This window comes from Euprymna scolopes, chromosome 2, assembly GCF_053919585.1.
Source record: "Euprymna scolopes isolate OS-2025 chromosome 2, ASM5391958v1, whole genome shotgun sequence".
Taxonomy (NCBI): Eukaryota; Metazoa; Mollusca; class Cephalopoda; order Sepiida; family Sepiolidae; genus Euprymna; species Euprymna scolopes.
The window spans coordinates 149,999,880-150,023,603 of record NC_136483.1 but is presented as its reverse complement, the minus strand read 5'-3'; the positions used below and the strand labels follow the sequence as shown (position 1 = coordinate 150,023,603).

The following is a 23,724-nucleotide window of genomic DNA, read 5'->3' as shown; positions in this document are numbered from 1 at the left end:
CACTCTGTCTTCGATTGCCTCCCAAGCGCCTGGCACTGGTTTAATTTCTGCCCCCTCTATGTATTGTCTGTACTTGGTCAAGTACAAGTCTTTATACTCTTGAGGGGACAGTTGCTTCTCTACAGTCTTCCCCCATGCCAACCCTCTTGTTGGTGTTGGATCTTTGGTGAGGTTGGACTGTTTTTGCTGTTCCTTGGCGGAAGGGTTGCTATTTTGAGGGGCATTTCCCTTTCCGCTTTCCTTTGGGACCGACTCTCCCTGCTCTATACTTCTTCCAGGAAATACTTCCCTTTTTGGGGAGTCGGCCTCCTGGGGAGCATTGTCCTTGGGAGCTTTTGCCCCTTTTGTTTTGGGGAGGTTTAGGCTGTATGCCCCCTCGTTTTCTTGATTTGCTCCCCTTTTGGGGCAGTAGCCCTCCTGGGGAGCACTGTCTCTCTTATCGTCCTTTGGGGCTACTGCCTCTTGATTTTTGTTGTCAGAGCGGGATGCCCTGTCCAACATTGTTTTTTCTCCCCTTTGTGGGGAGTCGCCCTCTTGGGGAGCTGCTGGTGAGTTTTCTCCCTTCTGGGGGGCGTCCTTCGGTTTCGTGTCCGGGCGGTATGCCCCGTTGCTTTTTGCTTCCCCTGTTGGGGAGCCGTCCTCTTGGGGAGCAGTTTTTCTTGTGGTAGCCTCCTGGCTGGGGGTATCTGTATTGGTGGTCCCCGAGCTGGGGGTGTCCATTTTTGAAAAAAGCTCTCTCTCTTCTGTATAATTCACCAAAATGAGTGACGTGGAGTCGGCGTCCAAATTGGGAGCCGACTTTGGCGCCAAAAAGAAGTGGCGCCAAAGGCGGCAAGAGGGGAGATAGAACTGAGAGAGGGAGTGGGAGGTTAGTGGAGGGAAGAGAGAAAGTGTTTCCGACCCTCCCTCGCGGGAAGGTCGTAAATTATCAGCTCGGATCCCCCCCCGTGGGGGAGGGGGGAGAGCAGAGAAAGACAGACAAAGTGGGGGTGCGGACAGAACGCTACCCAACAAGCTCTCCGGGCACGAGAATGTGTCGCCAGAACACGACTGCCTATCGCTGTGTATGTATCAGAGAACAGATACTACACTTTGATCTTGACCAAAAGGCCAAGAACAATGTTTTTTTTTTGCAAAATGAGGAGAGAGAGGGATAAAATGTTGAAACATTCAATTATATTTCTTCCTATAAAGTAAAAAAAAAAAAAAAACGAAAAAAAAACTGATCTCTCACCTTTAATGTTTTGGGGTATTTCACATTCAGGACTTTCTTCACTATCCACTAAGCCGTCAATCAATTTTTCATCTTCATCAATCTCAAACTGTTCAAGATTTCGCTGAAATAAAATTAAACAAATAAACAAAATGTAATATGGAATACTGTAAGAAGATATTGAATAACAGTTCAATATTACAAATTAAATATTTTATAAAAAGGCTACCAGGGGGTAAAGTGCAGCATACTTCTTTTAAAACTTTTTTTTTCTTCCCACTTATCTTCTCTACCCATTCCATTTTTCTCGCTAGATATACACATCCACATGCACTTCTATAGATTCCTCAAGTAATGAGTCAGTATAAAAGAATTAACTACTTGATTAAAAACATCAGCTACAGTACATAATCTGCCATAAGTGCATAAGTACCAATAATGTTTAATGCGTTATTAGTCATAATTACCCAATTAGTTCTTGACGTAATCATGCAATTTAATTGATTCGATTTCTCCTGTCTAGAATAAAAGTTGTAAGAAGTTTTACAGAGTGAAAAATTATTAAAGTTTCTAATTGTTTTCTTAGTAATATAAGAAAAAATTCTGCATATATTGGGATAATAGTTGCTTAGTATTTAAAGGAAATTGTGTTAATTTATTGTTTAATGATTGCGTTGTTAGGAGAAAGCAGCCATATTAGTAAAGGTTGACCATGTTCGTTTATGTTATAAGATTGTAAACAAGAATAATTGGTTCGTAAGGTTTCAGCCAATGGGAATAAGGAATTTTTGGAAGGGGGAAATTGTTATTTTAGAAGTGTGGAAAGGAAAGTTAATGGCAAGTATGATCCAATTATGATGGGTGTAAGGGCAATATAGTATTAATGTGAACATCTCTTCCCAGTGATGACTGGGAGCGGTGAGAGGACTTTAGAATTAAAGGGGAAAATACAAACTACACCTTCTAAAGATGTAGGTGATCATGATGTTTCTCCTAGAAAGTAAAGTAAGATGTTATTTTAATGAATAAATGTGTTTGTGAAGGCATTGTAAAGTTACATAAGATGGTGTAAAATAGCTTAAGCATAAAAAATTTGTATATGGCATCTGTTGTTGCAGACCTATGGTAATTTGGTCCAGAGGGGAATTTCTGCACGCAAATATTATATAGAGATGAAGTTACTATGTTTTCTTTGTTTTTCTATTAGCTACACCAAGATGTTATTTTATTTTATATGAATATTAGTGCGAACATAGGTGAAACATAATTATTTTTCCTTCTGTCATTTTTGACGGTGGATGCTCACTAATAAGTAAATAAAAAAACATGAAAAAAAAGAAAAAGATAAAAAGAAAAACAAGTCAAAAAATCAATTACCCATTTGGTTTCCCCCTTCTTTGGAGATTCTGGTAAATCCACCTTTGGCCGACATGGCCGACCTCGGGTCGATTTGTTAGCCAACCATTTAGCATCAGCACTGGTTTCTTGGAATTTATGTAGATCCAACTATAAAGTAAAAATCAGATGTTACACTCTAAAGCATCCATCATGTCACATTTAAAAAATAAAAAGCAATTTTTAGTGCTTGTCCAGTATTCCCATTACATAAAAAAAAAATCTATGATATGTATATTTATCTATGTTGGAAAGAAAATATTGTATTCCAAAAATCATGTAAATTAATCAAGCAGTTATATTTTTTTAAAGAAAATCAAATTTTGTGATTAAACGAACAGCAACAGTATTGCAATGCCATCTTGAAAACGATCTGAAGAAACAAGGGAGAGAAATCCAAATAATTCAAACTTGCTAGATGTTAGAAAGCTATTCTTAACATGAAAAAATTGAAAAGTTCAAATTTGCTTAGAAATGATTTTCTTTATAAAAGCAAAACTACTTGATCAATTAATATGATTTTTTGAATACAATATTTTCTTTCCATCACATGTATGCACACCAGATTTTTCTTTATTTTTGTTTTTTAATATTGAGGGAATTCTCAACAAGCACCCAATTTTCTTTAATAAAATAATTTATACATGAAATCCATTTTACATTTGATTTTAAGCTGCAACAGTCTGGCACAAGGCCATTGATAGTTTATCTGAAATCTGCTGAATTAAAAATATTTTTTTCCTATTACCGAGTCACCTAGGTTGCTTTTTAATGTGGGGGAAAATATGATTACTACAATAGAGGCACTTTGAAGTGGGACAAAAATAAATATTGCCTCAATCTATAGCAGGATTTCTCATTCATAACCGAGGTCAGGAAAGATGAAGTTTAGTATTAAAACAGATAATATACTTTGATCTTAGTCAAAAGGCCAAGAGGAATGTCTTCTTTGAAAACAATTAATAGTCACTTCTTAATCTTTCGCTGGGGATGAGCCAATCCTACTGGATGCCAGACATTAAAATGATGAAGTTAAATGCTCAAAAAACAAAGTTCCTGATTGCTAGTTTCCTCGCAAACAAAAAACATCCAATTGATCTTGAAGAGGTTGATCATTCCAAACACACTGGTTCTACTATCACCACAACAGGTCAAGGAGAGAAAGATATCGACAACGACATTAGCATTGCTTGTCTCGCTCTCTACAATCTTTAATCTGGGCTTTGGAGCAGGCCTGAAATCAAACTTGGTACTAAAATCCGCATCTGTCAAGCCCTCGTCCACACCATTCTATTGTACAGCTGTGAAACTTGGCAGATAAGAGCAAGAAACCTACAAAAGCTTGAGGTGTTCGATCACTACTTTGCATTTGTGTTGACAGCAATTCATCTTAAATGCTGCTGTTCGTTCTTGCTGTAACATATCCACACGAGATGTCTTCGCTTGTTTGGTCATGTTCTTCGTTGTCACAGATTTCATCCACAAAGTCATGGAACCAGTCCTTCCTCAGGGAACGGGAAAGACGATGCGCAGATCAGCAGAAAACCTGGCTCAGAACGGTGAAACATGATATCGAACTTTATGGGGTTGACCGCTGGAATCATGATTGTATCTGTTACTGCGGTAAATTATGTCTGGTCAGCATTCGTTCGAGATGTAGCAGAGGGAATGCCGAAATAAGTATAAGTAAATACTTCTTTACATACGGGTTATTATCTCTTGACCTACCTGTAATTGCTACTACACTCGGGAGATGATGCTTCGAATTTATTAAACGTGCTAAAGTGGGAAATAGAATTTAGAAAATGTAACAAAAGATCTGGACATCCTATAACTGCAATAAAAAAAAAAAAAAAGCAACAAAAAAGAAGAAAAATAAATCAAACAAACATTGTGTTCACCATCTATATATATAAAAGACAAAACAGCCATGCGCGTTTTTGTATGTCCAGCATAGTTTTTTTTTCACCAGGGTTCACAGGGGAGAGGGGGGAATATACTCCCTTGATTATAATATCTACAGTTTGCGAAGGGACGTCGTGTCTATATTTATTTTGATCGACTTCTATAAAATTCTGGCTATTCCTTCCTCTCGCATGTTTGTTCGTGTTTTTCATATAAAAGAGAAACTAAATCAAAAACGAAGTCAGCTTCTTGGTTTTTCATGCCGGGACGTCCAGAAAGCAATTAGCTTTGATCAATCTGGGGGATCAATCTGGGGGAAACCCCTCATATCAGACAACTGCTATTCATTTGGACACTCCCTTTTAGTGAATAGCTGGTTTTCCCCAACATCGTGGGGAAAGAAATATGCAGGTGGAAAGCTGTAAGCTTAACTGGCTAACAGCATGAACTCATTCACTTAATGTTTTAATCGCTAAATTTGAACGGTTTTCACTTCCTCTCTCGTCTTAGCATAGCGGTAAAATCTCAGGTTTTTCACTTTTCTTTCCCCCTTCACATCGCGTCACAAGTTCGAGTCTGCTTGTCTACCAAGATTTTTTTTTCACATTCTTTTCCTCCTTCGCTGTTCGGGTTCCAGCCTGCTTCCTCACTACCAGTTTTTTTTTTTTGTTTTTTTCCTACACAAACACCCAGGCAATGCCGGGCACCCCCACTAGTCTATATATATATATATATATATATATATATATATATATAAAAACGGCAAAACCACCACAAGCATTTTTGTATGTCAAAGAAACGCTTTTTTCGCTGGGCTTCTCACGTCGGTTACTATTTTGGAGAAGTTTCCTTATACTCCCTAGATTGTAATATCTCCGATTTGTGAACAGACATCGTCTATCTTTATTTTGATAGACTTTTAAAAAATTCCCACCATCCCATCCTTTTCAGTGTTTGTTGGTCTTTCTCGTATAAATAAAGTGAAACTTTGAACGCTTTATACTTTCGCTCGTTCATGGCCTAGCGGTAAACTCTCAGGTTTTCTTTCACTTTCTTTTCCGCTTTCACGTCATGGGTTCAAGCCTGCCTTGCCTACTAACACTTTTTTTTCCCCCCACACACATACAAACACCCAGGCAATGCCGGGCACCCCCGCTAGTACGATTATAAGAGCTTTGTCACTGTCATTGATTGACCTCAGACAAACAACACCAGCATTCTTTTGCCTGCATTGCTAGAATGAATCAAAAACAACACTGACACCAAAAGAAGACCTCCCAGCAGAATCTGAGCTCCACCGGAAAGAGTGGGTAACACTCAACTAGGCTCGATCGAAGGTTGCCAAAACACAGAACAACCCGCATAAGTGGGGCTATATACAGGACGGTCGGTGTTCTGATGGTACTGACATGCCAACTATCACACACATTCTCACAGACTATCCCCTAAGCGAAGCATGCTCTAATGTGAACTTGAGGAATGTCTCAGACACTGTCCAATGATGGACTCCAAAATGGAGTGAAATGCTATGATGATCACACGATTATAGATGACAGGTAATCTAACTATCAATAAAATGGCCAATGCTATTAACATATCTCGTGAGGGAGTTAAAAATATTCTTATAGAAGTTAGCATGAATAAAGTTTCTGCTTGATGGATGCAGAGTTTTTTGACACCCAATAAAAAGTGCACCAGGTTGATGACATAATGAGAAAATCTTAATATTGTTTGCAACAGTTCCAGCTAGTTTTTTTTTTTTTTTTCAACATTTGCCAATCCAAAATGAGTGTTGGATCTATTATTTTGAGCCAATAATAAAGAGACAAACCATGCAACGCAAAGTTCCAAACTAATCCATTTTTCACCAGGTCCTTATTTATCCTTTTTCTCAAATCCCATTATTATCACTTTCTCCTATGTCTTTACTTGGCAACTGACCCTGCTACCTCAACTGTTCTACATCTAACCAAATAACTCTCATACAAACTTGAAATGTTTCATTTCCACTCTTCTAAATAATAACCAGGATAAAACCCATCCATCCCTTGCATTATGAAAATAAGAATTGGAAAACTTACTTCTGAAAGAGCAGCAATATATTTCTGAAATCTTTGTAAATTTAAATGCCCACCGTCTGTCAAATATCCTGAAAAATAAATAAAAGCAAAATAAGTTTCCATGTTAACTAGTTTTTCTTGGTTATTCAATTTGAATTATTAAAATGTTTTATTTTTAATTTTAAAAAGATAATTATTTATTATTATACTAAAGCAGAATTCAATGTTTATTTCCCTAAGAGGCTTTTCCTATATATTTTTCCGAAAACAAAATACATGCTAATACATAGAACTTCCTGTCTTAAAAAATCATAAATAAGGAAAAATTTGTACGATATGTACATTTGACAATATGAAAATATCATATTCCAAAAATCACTCAATTTGATCAAGTAGTTTTATTTTCAATAAGAAAATTCAATTTATGATCATTCAAGGAGTAACTATCTCACCCACCATTTTGAAAAAAAGTCTAAAAAAAATACAAACAAAAAAAAAACAGGGCGATAACTCAACAATAATTCATACTTACTTGGTATATGTTGTAATGCCTACGAATTCTCAGTAATCACTGAAAAATGATTTTCTTTATAAAAATAAAACTACTTAATTTATGGGATTTTAGGAATTTTTTTTTTTTTTTTTTTTTTTTTTTTTTTAAATCACAGATACTTACATTATACAGTTTTTCATTTATTTATTTGTTTTTAATAAAAGAGGAATTCTAGAGAAGAACCAAAAATTTATTTTAATCCTTGTAAATACAATTAACTGAAGACACTCATCTCTCACGGTGTTGAACCAACCATTCTCTAATAGTTCTTAATGTCTCTAGCTGATTCTTGTCTCGGCATCATTTTCGTACATGTTAGCACACCATAAAGACATATGTAAATTAGATAGCAATAGAATTTTTTCTATATAAGAAAAGATAATTCTACATAAGACTAATACTAAATAAAAAGACTTATTTTTAGTTAGCTTTAATAAATAAGGATTTGTTAATAATTTTAAAGCTAGATATAACTTTATATTTGACAGTTTGAAGGCTTTCAAATTTCCAAGAGAAACTAAGTAAATTCATTGTTTTGTTTCAGCTATTAAAAGATTAAAATGACTAACTTATTTACAAAAGAAACCGTGGTGTATTCTGCTGGATTTTATTTTGTAATTCAATTATCTTCCATTTGTATTACTGAGCTCATCCAGTGTTTTTCGTAAAACGTTTCCATTGATGTAACCTCCGATCTTCTTCATGTGTATCTTATCAGAAATCTACACAGAATTTCTAACAGAACCCTTTATTTAATCCATGAGGGTAGGATGCTCTTGTTTCGTCCATATCCTTGAACTGTCAGCTAGGCTTCAAATGTTGCATCCCTCTGCTTGTTTTACAAATATTTTAATGGTAGATGCTCTGAAGAACTACAAGCCCTTGTACCCCCTCAACATAAATATCCAACAAACAACAAAATCTCACCCTCTACACAGTAGAGATCCCCTGATGCCAGAAAGCCTTCCCCCCCCCAGAACTGTTAGACTTTGAAATTCACTTCCGAATTCCTGTTTCCCCAATTATATTGACATACAGAAATTCAAGTGTAATGTAAACAGTCATAGAGATAAAGATAGTGTTTAAATAGTAGGACATGCAAAAAGAAGGTTCAGAAAAAATAAAGCTCACCATCACATGTGGGTAAAACTTGCATATATGTCGTCCAAAGCGTAGGTAAGCCATCGTGGTTTATGTGTAAATGAGGTAGATGAGGAATGAAATCATTGCCGACTAAAAAACTCATTAAAATCCAATCATCTATCACTCGCTCCAGGTCATAAGGAAACGGTAGTCGATGCTGAAATAGAACATTTTGAACAATTGAAAAAAAAAAAAAAAAAAAATGGGGGGGGGGGGAATACTCAAACATGAAAATAAAAATTTCTTTGGATATTCAAACATGAAAAAAAAAAAAAAAAAATTGTGGCTATTGAAGAATACATGTAAAAATCTGTTTGAACATTCAAAGTAGTTTTATGTTGTTTTGATCAGATTGTTGTTCTCGTCTTGAGTGTTATTTGTGCAACATTTCAGTCTGTAGTTCTGACCTTCATCAGGCATGTTGATTGTCATCTTGAGGGGGGGGGGAAAGGAGTAAAGTTATTGGCTTTGTAGATGGTTTAGTATTCTTGGAGTTGTTTTTTTTTTTTTTTTGCCATGGTTTTTGTATGTGTGAAATCGATTTGGCTGACAAAGGGAGGTAACTTTAATAAAGTTGGACAAGGGATTATTGTCCTGTTATTTTTTAAATTTAAATGAGGGGTTATACAATTTTTGCTTTTCTTTATAATTACAGGTTCCCATATACTGCTGATGAAGTTAGTAATATTAATTATCATTTCACTAACTGACCAGTTAACTACATTATAGCATATCTGTCTCTTGGTCTTACTGAATTCATCTGTCTAAATCTAAACGCAAATTCAATGAACAGAGCTTCTTTCTTAGAATTGTCTGCCTATGGAACTCTGTACCACTAGCCTGCTTTCCAGCTGACTACAATCGGGTCATCTTCAAGTTCAATGTAAACAAGTTCTTATTGAGCCCCCTCTCAAATAATCCATTTTTATCACTAACTATTAATATGCTGTTGTCTCAGTGACTACCGTACACTTATTAACCCTTATCCTTGAGTGGCTTTCGGACTTTAATAAGTAGTAACTCCCATGGAAAAAAAAAAGGCTTTTCTCAATTGTAAATGTGATTTTAAATGGAAATGATTTCTCTCTGGCATCGTTTGAATACAAGTTAAACTTACCATCATAGTAAAAGACTATTTTTGAAATGAAATGGAAACATTTACTTGTATATTTTTATTTATTTATTTATTCTTTTTTTCAAACAATTTTTTTTTTTTGAAAAACCTAAATCAAAGATTTTAAAAGAAAAAGTAAAATGGATGAATTTTATCACAAAATGTCGCTGGAGAAATCAGTCCACTTTTAAAATGACATATCAATTCTTTAATTATCAGTATTAGAATCTGGTAATCTAAAGATCACGGTCGTGGAAGAACATCAGAAAAAATCTGTTTAGGCATCGAAAATAGAGAAATCATTAGTTGCCTGGTTGATAATAAAGGTTACAAGATACTCGCTCATGTCTGTATTTTGTGACGTGTCGATAGTTAACAAAAACAACAAAGACAATAACAGGAAGAAATGTAACAAAATTTCTTTTGAATTCGAAAATAACTTTTCCTTTTCTTTGATTCCTTTTTTAAAATCAGAAACATTCAATTCATTTATTTCTAAAAGTTTAACTAAAATTTAAAATCTTTGATTTAGGTGTTTTATAAAAAAAAAAATAAAAAACAGGAAAGAAAAGGAAAAAGTCAAAGAAACTTACTTCCAAATCTGCAAATTCAAATCCTAAATATTCGCGCAGAAGAGACAAATGTAAAAGTAGAAATGTTGTTTCCTCGGGAGTGTGTGGCCTTTTAAAGATAAAGAAAAGATCAATAAATAAAAATGATCAATAAGATAAGATATTACTACAGTTCATTTTTATACAGAACTTTTTGTAATCTTGTAATAGAGTTAACAACCAAGAAAATAAGAAATTAAAAAGATATAATAACTGTTACTTACCAAATGCATTAAAATTTAATTTTCTACCAACCAATATACTTTAAATATTCTGAAATTATTTTCAATTTTTTTTTTTTTTTTTTTTTTTTTTTTTTACAAAATTAGATTTTGTTGAAACTAATGATGGGAATGGGACTATTCCTATAAAATTACTTATTTCAATTCTTATAAATCTCTAAATATTCAACTGCAGAGTTGTTATTCCCCCCCCCCCATTACCATAAAAACATGTGTACAAATGGGCATATATTTTCTCAAACGTAGAAATTAGTGTTGGGACGATTAGTCGGAATTGGGGAAATCAGAGCTTTTTGGGGTATCAGAATCGGAAAATTTTTTAGCCTATTTTCCGATGCCAAAACCAATTCCATTAATTATCTTTTTTTATTTGTTTTAAGAAACATCTTCCATTGCTTGTAGTAATAATAAAATAACTATTTATCGATTTAAACTTCCAGTAAGAGACTAAAATCTGTAGATCACCCCTTCACAAGTGTTTTTACGTTTAAGAAAATACATGCACATTTAAGATGTGTTTTGACAGTAATCGGGACAAAATAACACTTATAGTAAAATATTTAGAGATTTATAAAGAATCAGAATCGGTAATTTAATACGGAATCAGGAAACAAATTAGAATCATCCCATCACTAGTAAAAATTCACTTGTGGGAGATGATGTATAGATTTTAGTTTTATTATTAGTTTAAAATATTATTTTATCATCACTACCCGCTAGGAAGAAATTTGTTTTAAACAAAATCAGATAAAAAACACGACACTTAAAGGAATTTTTTCTGGCATCGGAAAATAGGCACAAATTTTTCCTATTCCAAGACTGATCTGATACCCCAAAAAGTTCCAATTTTTCTGACGCCGATCAATCGTTCCAACATGAGTCGAAACCTCCCTTTCAACACACTAGCATCAAAATGGTTGCTTGGCTCTCTATTATACTTCATTTCTCAAAAACTTGTACAAAAAGATGATTTACCCTACCACCGCCTAAATCCAATTGAGTTATGGTACAGTAAGTGTTTTTTGTTTGTTTTACTATCTTTTAAACTTGAAATTCTCCAAAACTAAAAGACCACCTAGGAAAAAAAAAAAAAAAGAAATCAACACCATTTTTTATTTTCATTTTTTTTTTTTTTTGATAAGTCAACTTAACAAATTCAGAGATAATATTACAACTGGTAGTAAAGTAAATTTTAATCTGTTTAGTGATAGTTTTTTTTTGTTTATATATTTTTTCTTTTTGACTTGATAATGCTTCAAGATTACCAAGCTTTTATTTTACTTGTTATTTACATTGATTTCAGATTATAGAATGGGGGGGGGGGCAATGCTTAAATTAGTCAAAGTTTACTGATGAAATTAAAAAAGAATGCAAACCATAAATTCTGATAAAATTTCAAAGTCACAGAGCATTCGCAAAAGGCCAAGAAAAACCCTTCAATATATACAATAAAAAAAAAAAATAATAATGAAATCCAACTTGTGTGACCAACCCCATTGGTAATAAGAATTAAAGAACTGTATGTATGCACACCATTCCTTCCTCTTTATTCAAGTTCTAACCGTTATTGATTCAGCCATGTCTTGTTTAAGTCACACAAGTTCTTTTGTGACCACATACCTTACATTCTATTTTAAGCAGCACAGAAAACTATTTCTCAGTTTGGTATAAGGCAACCAGATCAGAGCATTTCTCGTCTCACATTTCATATGTAACATTTTTAATCAGTGATTTCTTAACATTATTCATGACATGTTTAAAAAAAAAAAAAAAAAAAAAAAAAAAAAAACGTGCTAGAAAATTACACCTTAGGGTATCCTATATCTCTACAACGCCATTATTTGCCCATGCCTGGAGTATTGTTGGTGTATCTCCCATTAATCTCTCCCTTTTAGACAGGGTCCAAACTAGAGTCTCCTACCTAATAGATCCCACATTATCGACCAAGCTCTAACCCCTGTCACATTGCCGCAATGTTGCATCCTTGTGCCTGTTTTACAAGTACTTTAATGGAGTGTGCCTCCTCGACGTACATACTCCCAACTAATGCAAGAAGCAGCAAAATACCACTCCTTCACTGTAGAAATCCCTAGATGCTGGAAAACCTATTCTAATAGTTTCTTCCCTCAGACTGCTAGACTTTGGAATTCCATTCCTGGTTCTTGCTTCTCTGACCATACTAACATGCAGAAGTTTAAATCGTACTAATCAACTTCCCACATAATCCTCTGTAGATATGATCCCAACTTCCCACATAATCCTCTGTAGATATGATCCCAACTTCCCACATAATCCTCTGTAGATATGATCCATCTAAGTGACATAGGTCTTGTTTTAAGTATAAAAAAATTAAGAAACTTATAAGTATGACTCCTTGACTTAAAGTCAGCGGATCTATTATGAGCTCAGAATCAAATGATATTAAACGAAAAGGAAGTAAAAATTTCCAATGAATTCAAAGATCCTGATTAAACCCATGAAATGCACAGATACAAAAATAAAACTTACCGTCTGTTTTTATCCTTTTTGCCCCCAAAGCGAACTTCTTCTCGAAGTAGCGAGAAATGAGGTTCATGACTTGTTAAACCTAACATAATCTGGATTAAAAGAATGAATGAAAAAACATATTCTGGATTAAAAGAATGAAAAAAATATTCAGAATAAAATCACAAGCAAATCTATACTCCTATAAATTTGAGTTTTTTGTGTATTGATATTCATATTAAAAATGCCTTTTTTCTATTCATTTAAAAAAAAAATACAATTTTCTTATACATGGGTTGTGGAATTGCATTCGCTAGCAAAAGATCTAGCTAATTTGCATATTCTTTTAAACATTCATTTTAATTCCCTATTAGTTTTTTCAGTTTTATTATGGGATGATCATCTTTAGTTAACTCTTACATGTAATTATATTAATGCAGATATTCTACATGATTTATATTTGCATAAAAAGTCTATAATAAAAACAAAACTCTTTCCATATATATATATATATATATGTATGCATATATTTTTGTTTAAAAAATGTTGCCTACCAAACTCCTCCTAGAGTTTTTGGTCTACAGACATGAAACTTCATATAGAAGGTATTTGGTTGCATTGAAAGAATGGATGAAAGTTCTTGGATTGGTTGACGTACAAGGGTCTTTCCAAAGGTAAAGCCTCCTAACTTTTTTTTTTTTTTTAATTAAAAAGAATTGAAGAGCTACAAAGACAGAAGTTGTACCATTAAAACGAGCAACCTTTTGTGTTCCAGAATTTGTTCTTCTACATGGTCACCATCATTCTCAATGCACTGCAATGCCAGAAATTCAAAATAGAAACACGATATTCACTTTAACATTTGTTTTACACACTAGCATATGTTGGATGACTTTAAGAAATTGACTTCCAGGCCAGGTCATTATCTCTTTTTTTTTTTTCAAGTTTATTTTTATCATTCCCTTTCCTCTGTAAACTGGACCTGCAACCATAACTTTAAGGAGAGTAGAAATTGGATCTTGGGTTTACTTTCGACAGCTGCACAACTCACTTTTCTTATTTCATCCTTTAGTCCTTACATTCCAGGAGTGATGTTTCTGACATAGAGGGAAGAATTGCCGTTTTCTGGGTCAGAATCTATTCCATCTAACACTTATCACTGGCAAGTTTTTGACCTTGAGGTACCATTATTATTTTTTTAGCTCCTTACATAAAGTGGTTTCATGCCTTGACTGGAGCAATTTCCATAAAAGAAAATATTTTACATTTACTAACCCAAGAACTCTCATCCATTCTTTCAATGTGACCAAACCATCAAAGTCTACTGTCCTACCTACATCTTATATTTTCTAGATTTTATCTTCTGAAATCATCAGAACTAAGCCCATCTTTAAGACTTACATTACACATTGTATCATTCTCATATCATTTCTCTCCATGCAACACATGTCCTCAACCCTCACTGGCCAGGTTTCACTTCCATATATTATCATACTGCGTACACATCGCTGACAGACTTTTTTTTGGGGGGGGGGGATCAACAGTAATAACGTTCTGCTGGTTAGTAATGACAAAAGTTACCTGAACTTACTCCACTCACTTCCTAATTTATGCAATCACATTAGCACTTGCTTCACCCTGTGTTCTAATGGTATCACCAAGGCAACAAAACTTCTTGATAATTCAAGAGCTTCACTATCCAAATATACTTTGCCTATATCAAAGTTTTCATCCATCTCCATTGTCTTACATTTTTGGTAGTGTGTGCATTTGGATTCTTAATCCGGCAGGGGGATGTGATGCGTCTAGTGTGTTAGGTATAAGTTAGTGTTAACTTCATGCTTGCATGCCTTCTCGCTTCCAGCTAACCGCTGGCTAAGGGAGCAGCTATGCATAAGTCTTCCCTGCCAGTACATAGCCTCTCCATCATCAAGACTCCTAGAGTGCCTCCACGTTGGCCACACACGGTAACTGGGTGCCTTGCGGGCCCCAAGCTAAACTTGTAGATCTCGGAGTAGTAGGGGACCCCAGAGGTAGTGCATTATGGCCCACCGATGTGTGGACATGCCCTGGCACACTACCAATCCCTACCCACTGTCTTGTGGGTGACCTTGGTTGGGCGAAGACTAGAGGAACCAACCCCAAAATCAAACACCACTACCTTGTGGGCCTTATCACAACAAAAGGCTAAGAGATGGGAACTGACTTCAAATTCTACTGCTGTCTTGCTATGGAACCTCATCCAGAAAGAAAAGGCGTAGTGGCGGACATGATAGGGCGACTGTTTAGCTCACTAAGATTACTTTCATCCAGAAGCTGCGGCCTCCTCTGCTGCTAGTCGTCGTGGGTTCACTTCACTAGACATCAGCATTGGAGGTTCAGAGGGTGTCTAGCTGATGCCCAACAAATACTGCACGTAAACTGCACAAGCAAGTTTGGAGCCAAGGTGGAAAGTCCTGTGATGATGGAGTGAGACTATGCCAACACCGAGGGATAAAGCACTGAGGCCCCAACTAGTCATCTATTGACGGACTGCATGATGATGACATTTCTGGCATACAAACTGGTTATCCTCTCTCAACCTACCAGTAATTCCATTGCACTTTTTGTGTACCCAATGCTTACACATATTACAAAAGATCGAATTGCAACAAGCTCTGAGCAGAAGAACTTTCTTCTTTTTAGGAAGCTTTCCAACACTGATCATGACTGGTACAAAATTTATTTTTTGTAGATCAATTAGCATTTGAATTATAATTATTCAAAACATGTTGCAAATGAAAAAAATTAGTTGTGTATCCATTTTTCACATTGTATAACTTCAGGTTTCATTATCTAAAAGAATCTGGCACTTCTATATTATACAAACGGAAAAAAAAATGAATTTTGAGTAAAACAAATGGTTCCTATGTAACCGTCATGTAGCAAATAGTAACATATTCAAAAATTATGGAAAATAAGGTAGAAAAATAATTATCAATGTAAAACTTTTTTTTTTTTGTATTATTTGGATTGTTTCGACTATTGTTCTCATTTTGGTTATTTTATTTTTTAATGCAAAAACTGTTTTCGCTAAAGTTTATATGAGGAATAAATTTTGTGGGACATTACATTCGTCATATGACGTAAGCAACAGAACTTAATTATCTCCCTTGTCAACTTATTTTTTATAAGTGTAATACAGTAATTTCACTTCCTTTCACAAATTTATTTTTTCATTTTCATTAATAACTAGGGGGGGGGTAAGTATGAGGATCGAACCCAAACCCGAACCCTTGAGGCAAAGTTGGAAATTAAAGTGTGAAAAAAAAAATGTGCGACATTAACAATTGGGCCACCGCGAAATACTAACGTTTGAATTTATTTAATTACTTAGAATTGGCAGGTGCATGTTTTAATGACTTAATGAGGTCAAGTTTGACTGCGGGGTAGTATTTTATTTACTGCGAGAACACTTTATTTTTATTTTCCCAAGATGTTGGGGGGGGGGGGACCAGCTCCCCATGTAAAGGGGATTGCCCAAATTGAATAGCAATTGTCTGATATAAGGAAAATATTTCCACATTACTCAAAGCTGATTGCTTTTGGACATTTCCGGCAACCGGAAAAATACCACCAGAATTAGTGTCGCTTTTATTATATGAAAAAGCCTAATCCACATGCGGCGAGCGAAAAATGTTGAATATTTATCTTTTCAAAGTCGAGCAAATTAAATAGACAGGCGAGCTCCGGTGTTAACTCATAGATATTATGATTTATATGTGACATAAAAAGTTTTAAGTTGTGAGCCGACCGACCGCTTCTGGGAAAAGAGCCTTTCTTGGACATACACAAAAAGCGAACATACACAGATTTTTGCTTTTATATTTATAGATTATTTTTCTACCTATCATTTTTCTTAATTTTTGGATATGTTAATATCTGAAACCTAGGTACCATTTGTTTCACTTGAAATTCAAATTTTTTTTTTCGTTTGTATAATTTAGAAGTGCCAAGAATCCTTATAAATATGACATCATTTGTAGTGTATAAAAATCATAATGCAAGCAATAATTTGATCAAACCATCCTAAACATTTGGAAAATCCCATTATCCCTAAAAATGTGTAAAAATGACACAAAAGTGCAACTTTGACTGTTAACCATTGAAAGAAGATGACTAGTGCTAGCAAGACATATAACTTATCACAATGAAACTGCAAGTCTCCGGATACAAAGAAAAAAAACGGTACTTGTACAGTTTAATCAAGACATTAAAAAATGAAAATATCAAAAAAAGTTATATTTTAGGTATCCGTTTTGGAGTGAAGTTCTTCAAAAGAATTTCACTTAATTTGATCAAGTAGTTTTTTTTTTGTTTTTTTTTACTGTGAAAAAAAAACAATTTGTTATGATACTGATCAAAAGGTAGCCATGTTTTGATTTTTAGGAAGAAAAACTATGTAACATGGGGAGGGGAGGTGTCGGAGATTTAGACTGAGTTATCTCCCCGTGGTGTGTTCTAAAAATCCAACATGGCTACCTTAAGTGCGCTGTCATAAAAACACTTTTTCCACTGAAAAAAAACAAAACTATTTGATCAAATTAAGTGAAATTCTTTTTCAGAGAACTTCATGGATACATACAATAACTTTTTTCAATATTTTTATTTTTTAATATCTTGATTAAACCATAGAAGTACCGAAAAAACAATCCATATTTAACACTGAAGGCGAAACAGGTCCATCAAGAGAGGCAATTATTTACCTCCCACTTCATCATAGCACCCTCATTGAATACTCCAAATCAATATTGCAATCAGTATTTGTTTGTATTTAGTCTTAAAAAAAAAAAAAAAAAAAAAATTAAAGTTTTACTCACCAAGTCAGCATCAAGTCCATACAAGCAGTGCCTTGTGTTTGGATCATAGTTTGGTTGTGAACGTGAATATCGAATAAAATCCATGATCTTGTGTTCTCCTTCACCAGGAGTCTGGAAAAATGAGTTTAAAAGAAAAGAAAAAATTATACAAACACCTTTTTATTGCCTCAATACGCAAATATATCTAATCCAGAGATCCATGTCGTAACATGCTATCAAATATTCTGGGAAGGATACACGGTTCGCATGAGAGATGATACACCTTTAAAGCAATCATTTTACAATGGGTTACATCTCGGAAAGAATCCTCAGCACAAGCAGGAAGATGAGTAGTGTCGTATAACGGTCCCAACGTAGACAGACTGGCAAAATTAGAAATGGGTTGAACAGGCAGAGCAATGGATCACCACATCACAGAAGGATTCTGTGGAACTCGATTTTGGAGGAAGATTCATATGAGTTAGCAGAAAGTCTGATTGGGGAAGTCAGAGCAGATCAGAAAAAAGTCCGATTCCCTGAGAAGATAGATTGGCAGAGTTCTCAGGGAGATGATGAGATAAAAGTAAATGTCGGCTAAAACCATAGCAAAATAAACATCCTCCTAAGGATGAGAAACACTAACGCGATTTTGACTGAATAAAACCCATTTGTCCAGAAAGAAACAAGACTTGTGTCTGTCGTGATGCATTGGGGACCGGGCCAAACGGTACAAAAGCAGGATAAAAAAAAAAAAGGTGCGTTCACTTATATTTTTATAAACCTCCAGAATGTGCTGTTGTTGTAAACATTGATGCAATGCAACAGTATAAGGACAGCATTTGAAACTACTTCAAACAAAGGATTATATGAGGAACTGGAAGGAGACAGTTTGAGTAGAGAAGGTATCTAAAGGAGAGTTGCAGATTTTCATCTGGAGAGTAAGTTATTTTGCAATGTAAACCTTCCTTGGTTGTACAAACACATTCGTGGACAACTAAGAACCTGGACAACAACTTTCAATGAGGACTTGGTTGATTTTGAATAATGGAATCACAGTTGGTTAGACATGTTGTGTCACAATTCGTATCATTTGGACTATTGTTCTCATCTTTAGTGTTATTCTTACATTTCAGCCGATGTAACCTCCAACCTTCTTTGGGCGTATCTTGTCAAACTTGGGAATCGCTTTGTTGAACATGAAAATTTGTATAGATAAAGTACTTAAAAGTTCTACCCGGAAATGGCTAACGGAATGAGAGCATGTTATCTCTGTGGATTAAATAAAGGGTTCCCTATTTCATGCAGATTCCCAAGTTTGGCAGAAAGATTCCAGAGTTTGAGACAAACTGCATAAAGCCATGGGGATCTAGTTTTATCAGGGTTCGTACAGATTTTCAAAGTTCCTTTTCAAGTCTTTTTCAAAGTTTTTCAAGGCCTTTTCTAGACAAAATTAAAGTTTTCAAAACAAAATTTGGGGTTTGTTTTACAATCCATAGTGATTTGAAAAAGTGGAATAAAATCAAATATTCAACAAATATTGTTACCATAGCCAAAAGTTACTTTGCATCATTTTTTTGGTGTTTTTAAGTAGTTTTAAATGATTTTTATTCATCTCAAATATTAACTCTCTTTACGGCTTTTAAATTTCCAACTAAGATGGCTGCCATCTTGTCCATTTTTTTTTTTTTGCCTTGCCAGCCTAAAGGAGGGGGGTAGTTTTATTCATGACGGCCTCCACTACTTCTCTCCCTTGAAGAAGAATTAAAAAAATTATAAATGAGAACAAAAATAGACGTAGATTTCAATCTTTATCATGAAACAATACAAGATACCAGATACGGATGTAACTCTTATCCACAATAATATGATGCAATTTCATAATGTATTTCAGTTTTATCAATATTTAAAAAATATTTTAATGGCATTTTTATTAATACTTAAAAAAATAATTTAATAGTATATATATTTTGATTTTATTTTTAATATTTCAAAACAAACTTTTATTGGACATAAAGAATACAGTTTTCCAGAAATTTCCAAGACATTTTCTATATTTTCAAGGTAATAGAAATAAGGTCTTTTCAAGAGGAAAAAAAAAAAATTCAAAGACTTTTCAAGTTTGTACAAGCCCTGTTTATACTAAAAGTGTGGATCTTGATATCTTGTTTGTCACCATACATGATGGATGACATCAGAAATGATGACGTCACTAAAAGAATAACATCCATTAAAACAGAGGTAGAGGCTAACCATACAAAATGATGCAAACATCAAACCAGAGACAAAAGAAATTTAGATAAATTGTAATGGGTTATCTTCTGGACAAATCATCTAAATGTACAAGAGCCTTGTACAGTTTAATCAAGACATTAAAAAGTGAAAATATCGGAAAAAAGGTTATATTGTACGTATCCGTTATGGAACGAAGTTCTCAAAAAAAATTCACTTAATTTGATCGAATAGTTTTTTGTTTACATCGAAAAAATAATTTATGATAAAAAGGTTGGTTATGCAAAAGGTTGGATTTTTAGGAAGAAAAGCTAGTAATAAAGATGGGGAGGGAGTCTCTGCGCTTTACATAGAGTTATCTCCTCGTGGCATGTTAAAAATTTCCATAATGGCTGACTTCAACGTGCTGTCATAAAAACACGTTTTTCCATTGTAAAAAAAACTACTACTCGATCAAATTAAATGAATTTTTTTTTTCGGAGATCTTCAGTGCAAAACGGATATGTACAATATAACCTTTTTTTTTCGATATTTTCATTTTCATTTTTTAATGTCTTAATCAAACTGTACAAATACTCTTAATTTTTATGCTTGTTTGAAATATAGCAGCAGCCATAACTGCTGATCTATTTAAAACTAAAAGTCTGGGTTGTTGTTTGAAAGCAACAGCCATAACTTGGAATTTCCTAATATTTAATGATATAAATACTGATCCAACAGGTCTAGGCAATGATAAGAGTTTGAGTTATAGGCAATATTTGAAAAAAAAAAATAAATAAAATAAAAATAAATAATGTTAAATAAATGAAAATAAATAAACAGTAAAGATAAATGAAAATTAAATGAGTAAAAATAAATAAAAATTAAAAACTTTATCAATTTTGAACGATTGCTCTAATAGTAAAACTCTGGACAGATTTTGAATCAGACTTTTTGAATCTGCATTTTAAAAGGATTAAACCACACACACACATATATATATGTATATATATGTATATATATATATATATATATATATATATATATATACACACACATGCACACTGTATTGCATATTTCGAATATATTGATTTGAATGTCAATGGTTCTAATTTCGCACAGGTTACAATAATGTCAGATTTGTATTTACACTATAAAAACAGCAAAAATAACATTTTATTTTATTCATAACAAAGTCCTGTAATAAGATTAAACAACTTCAGTAGGATAAGATTTTATGAGGTAGTTATTTATTTATTTTTATTTTTTACATGGAGTTCACCACTTATCAAGGCCCAAGGGCCACTCGGGGATAAGGGTTATTGTGTGTACAGTAATCAATGGGATAGTGTAGTAATAGTATTGGAGAATTGATAAAGTGTCATTACTTAAGGGGGCGGTTCATCAGGAATTTGTTTGTGTTGGACTTGAAGACATCCAAGTTGAAGTCGGGAGGGAAACAGGCAAGCGGAACAGAGTTCCACAGGCGTGCAGTTCTGAGAAAGAAGCTTTGTTCATGGAATCAATATTGGTATGCATAGAAAGAGCTTGATGAGCTAAGAAAGAATCTTTTTAAATTTTTAAAATCTGATTAAAATTAAGGAAGTTATGGCTATTTTTGTGCCTCACACGTTTGGATATTTTCCCCTCTTTAAGACCATATGCATTTCGTCACATTTTTTACACTACTTTTTTCAGTAAAAATGTCATATCTTTGTTAAAACACAAGACTAAAAAATGAAATTTACTGTATAAGTGTATTTTTGTACAAGGAATCAGAATATGCAACTGAAAATCTCCCAAAGTTTATGGTTTCCAAATAATCTGCAGTAAATGTGCATAAATATGCAGCAATTCCTTAAAAATGCCATGTATCCATAAACAGAAAAGAAGTTGGAGAACTCAAAGTTGAATTATAATGTGCTTTATGTACAAAAAACTTAAATCTAAACATAAGACCATTTAAAAATGAATATATTGCAATATTTCTTTGGTATTACTGTAGATTAACACCTTCTGTTTAACACCACTCAACTCCTTCTGACCACCCCTCCAAAATGTGATTCTACTTTTTTAGGAAATTATGTATAAAATGCCATGAAATACTTTAATGAAAGATAAACAAATTATTTTAGAATTGAATGTAAAATAATTTCCTATTACAGATCATTCTAGCATTTTAGGGCAGTTAACTTTTTTTTTCTATGGGAAAATATGCATGCTTTTTTTTTTTTTTAAGCTGATTATGTGTAGTTTTAAGAGGGTTTCTATGCAATGAGAATATGTGGAGGGTTGCCATTCGGACTTTGAATTAATTGTAGGGCTAAGGAAAATTATGTGTGAACATACTGAAAACTTGACAGAGACAAAGCTAACAAAAACAATATTAGAGGGGGGAGCGGTTAGTTTCACAAAAATTTAATGTAAAATAATTCACCATTTCCTGGCCATTCTAGCATTTTAGGACAGTTAACCAATTTATTTTTATGTGTATTTTCTTTAAGGAAGGATCTATTTTTTGTTTGTTTGTTTTAAATGCTTGTATGTGGCTTACAGAGGTATTTTGTTGGAGGGGGAGGAGGGCTTGCCACTCGAACTTAGTGTTATTGTTAGGGTTAAAGAGTGTTTTAGGAGGAGACTTGCCACACATAATTTGGATTAGAGGTTAAGTTAAGAGAGCTTTTTTTCAAAGAGAGCGTTCATCACTTATATTTACTGTTAGCAGTTCATAATTATTGGCTTTATTTAGTTTTAATTTAATAAGAAACTGCGTTGCGAAATTTCAAAGAAAATTCCATAAATTTGTTGATTTCTATTTTCGAGGTTGAAGGTGTTAATTCCATAGGCCATTTATACTACGCTGGAGCAGGTTGTAAAAATATCTTTCGCTTAATAAGTAGAAAAAAAAATTAACGAAATAAAAAGCTTCCTAATTGTAGTTTGATGTGTTTTCTAACTGCTTTTAAAATTTCAAGAATATTGATATAGATTTTGAGGGTTTGTATTACTATACACATAGATTCGAAAAAGTTGTCAAAAAAACAAATATATAACAAATAAATGTTATCAAAAGCAAGTTACTTTTCTACCTAACTGGATAATTTTTTAGTGTTTTTATTTAATGTAACATGTTTATTCAGCTTGAAAACAGTGTTTACCGATGTTTTGGAAAATTTTAAATGGCGCCCGCCGCCCGACTCTCTTGAAACGGTAAGTTTGGGGAAAAGAGTTAAAAATAAAAAAGTAGACAAAATACTGCTAGAAACTCGCTCAATATATGTTACCGTGACATAGGCCGACATATATTCGGTGAGTTTTTAACAGTATTTTGTATAGTTTTTTTTTTTTTAATTTTTAACTCCTTTTCTCAAACTTACCGTGTCAAAGAGAGTCGGGCCGGGCGCCATTTTTAATTTTCCAATACATCGGTAAACACTGTACGTTTTTCGAGCTGAATAAACATGTTACATTAAATAAAAACACTAGAAAATTATCCAGTTAGGTAGAAAAGTAACTTATCTTGCCTTTGATAACATTTATTTGTTATATATTTGTTTTTTGACAACTTTTTCGAATCTATGTATCAACGAGATTTTGATACTTATTTTGATTTTGAAAAAAAACATTTGTGGCTGTTTGCAGTAAAACATTGTTTTAATTCGCTGTTCAAAACTAATTTAAAGAATAAAAGTGCATGCAAGCTATATATCTACAAAAGTTTATTTTGTTTTTTTTAACCATGTTTTTAAATTTGACGAAAAATGTGAGAAATTGCAACAGATTCATAATGCCGAATTGGTTGGGATTGTTGTTATTATACATTCTGAAAACCGAATAGTTCTAAACTAATGTTATTCTGATAACAAAATAGTTCTAATTAAACATAAGAACATTTATATTCATATTTCATTATGTTTTCATTTTGTTTCATTTTGTTTTTCTTAATTATTTTCATTAT

At 33.6% G+C, this 23,724-nt stretch overlaps 1 protein-coding gene across 2 annotated transcripts in view; it reads right to left on the bottom strand.

Moving 5' to 3' along the window:
* The window catches only part of LOC145297600 (5'-3' exoribonuclease 1-like), a 194,008-nt gene that overhangs the window by 130,810 nt on the left and 39,474 nt on the right, over positions 1-23,724 (bottom strand). For both annotated transcript variants that reach the window (XM_080143661.1, XM_080143669.1), the window contains exons 6-12: positions 17,580-17,690; positions 12,745-12,833; positions 9,977-10,064; positions 8,258-8,426; positions 6,595-6,662; positions 2,591-2,719; positions 1,235-1,337 (exon numbers count right to left, since the gene is read on the bottom strand). In XM_080143661.1, the coding sequence (XP_079999787.1) occupies positions 1,235-1,337; positions 2,591-2,719; positions 6,595-6,662; positions 8,258-8,426; positions 9,977-10,064; positions 12,745-12,833; positions 17,580-17,690 (757 nt within the window). The remainder of the gene's footprint in view (positions 1-1,234; positions 1,338-2,590; positions 2,720-6,594; positions 6,663-8,257; positions 8,427-9,976; positions 10,065-12,744; positions 12,834-17,579; positions 17,691-23,724) is intronic.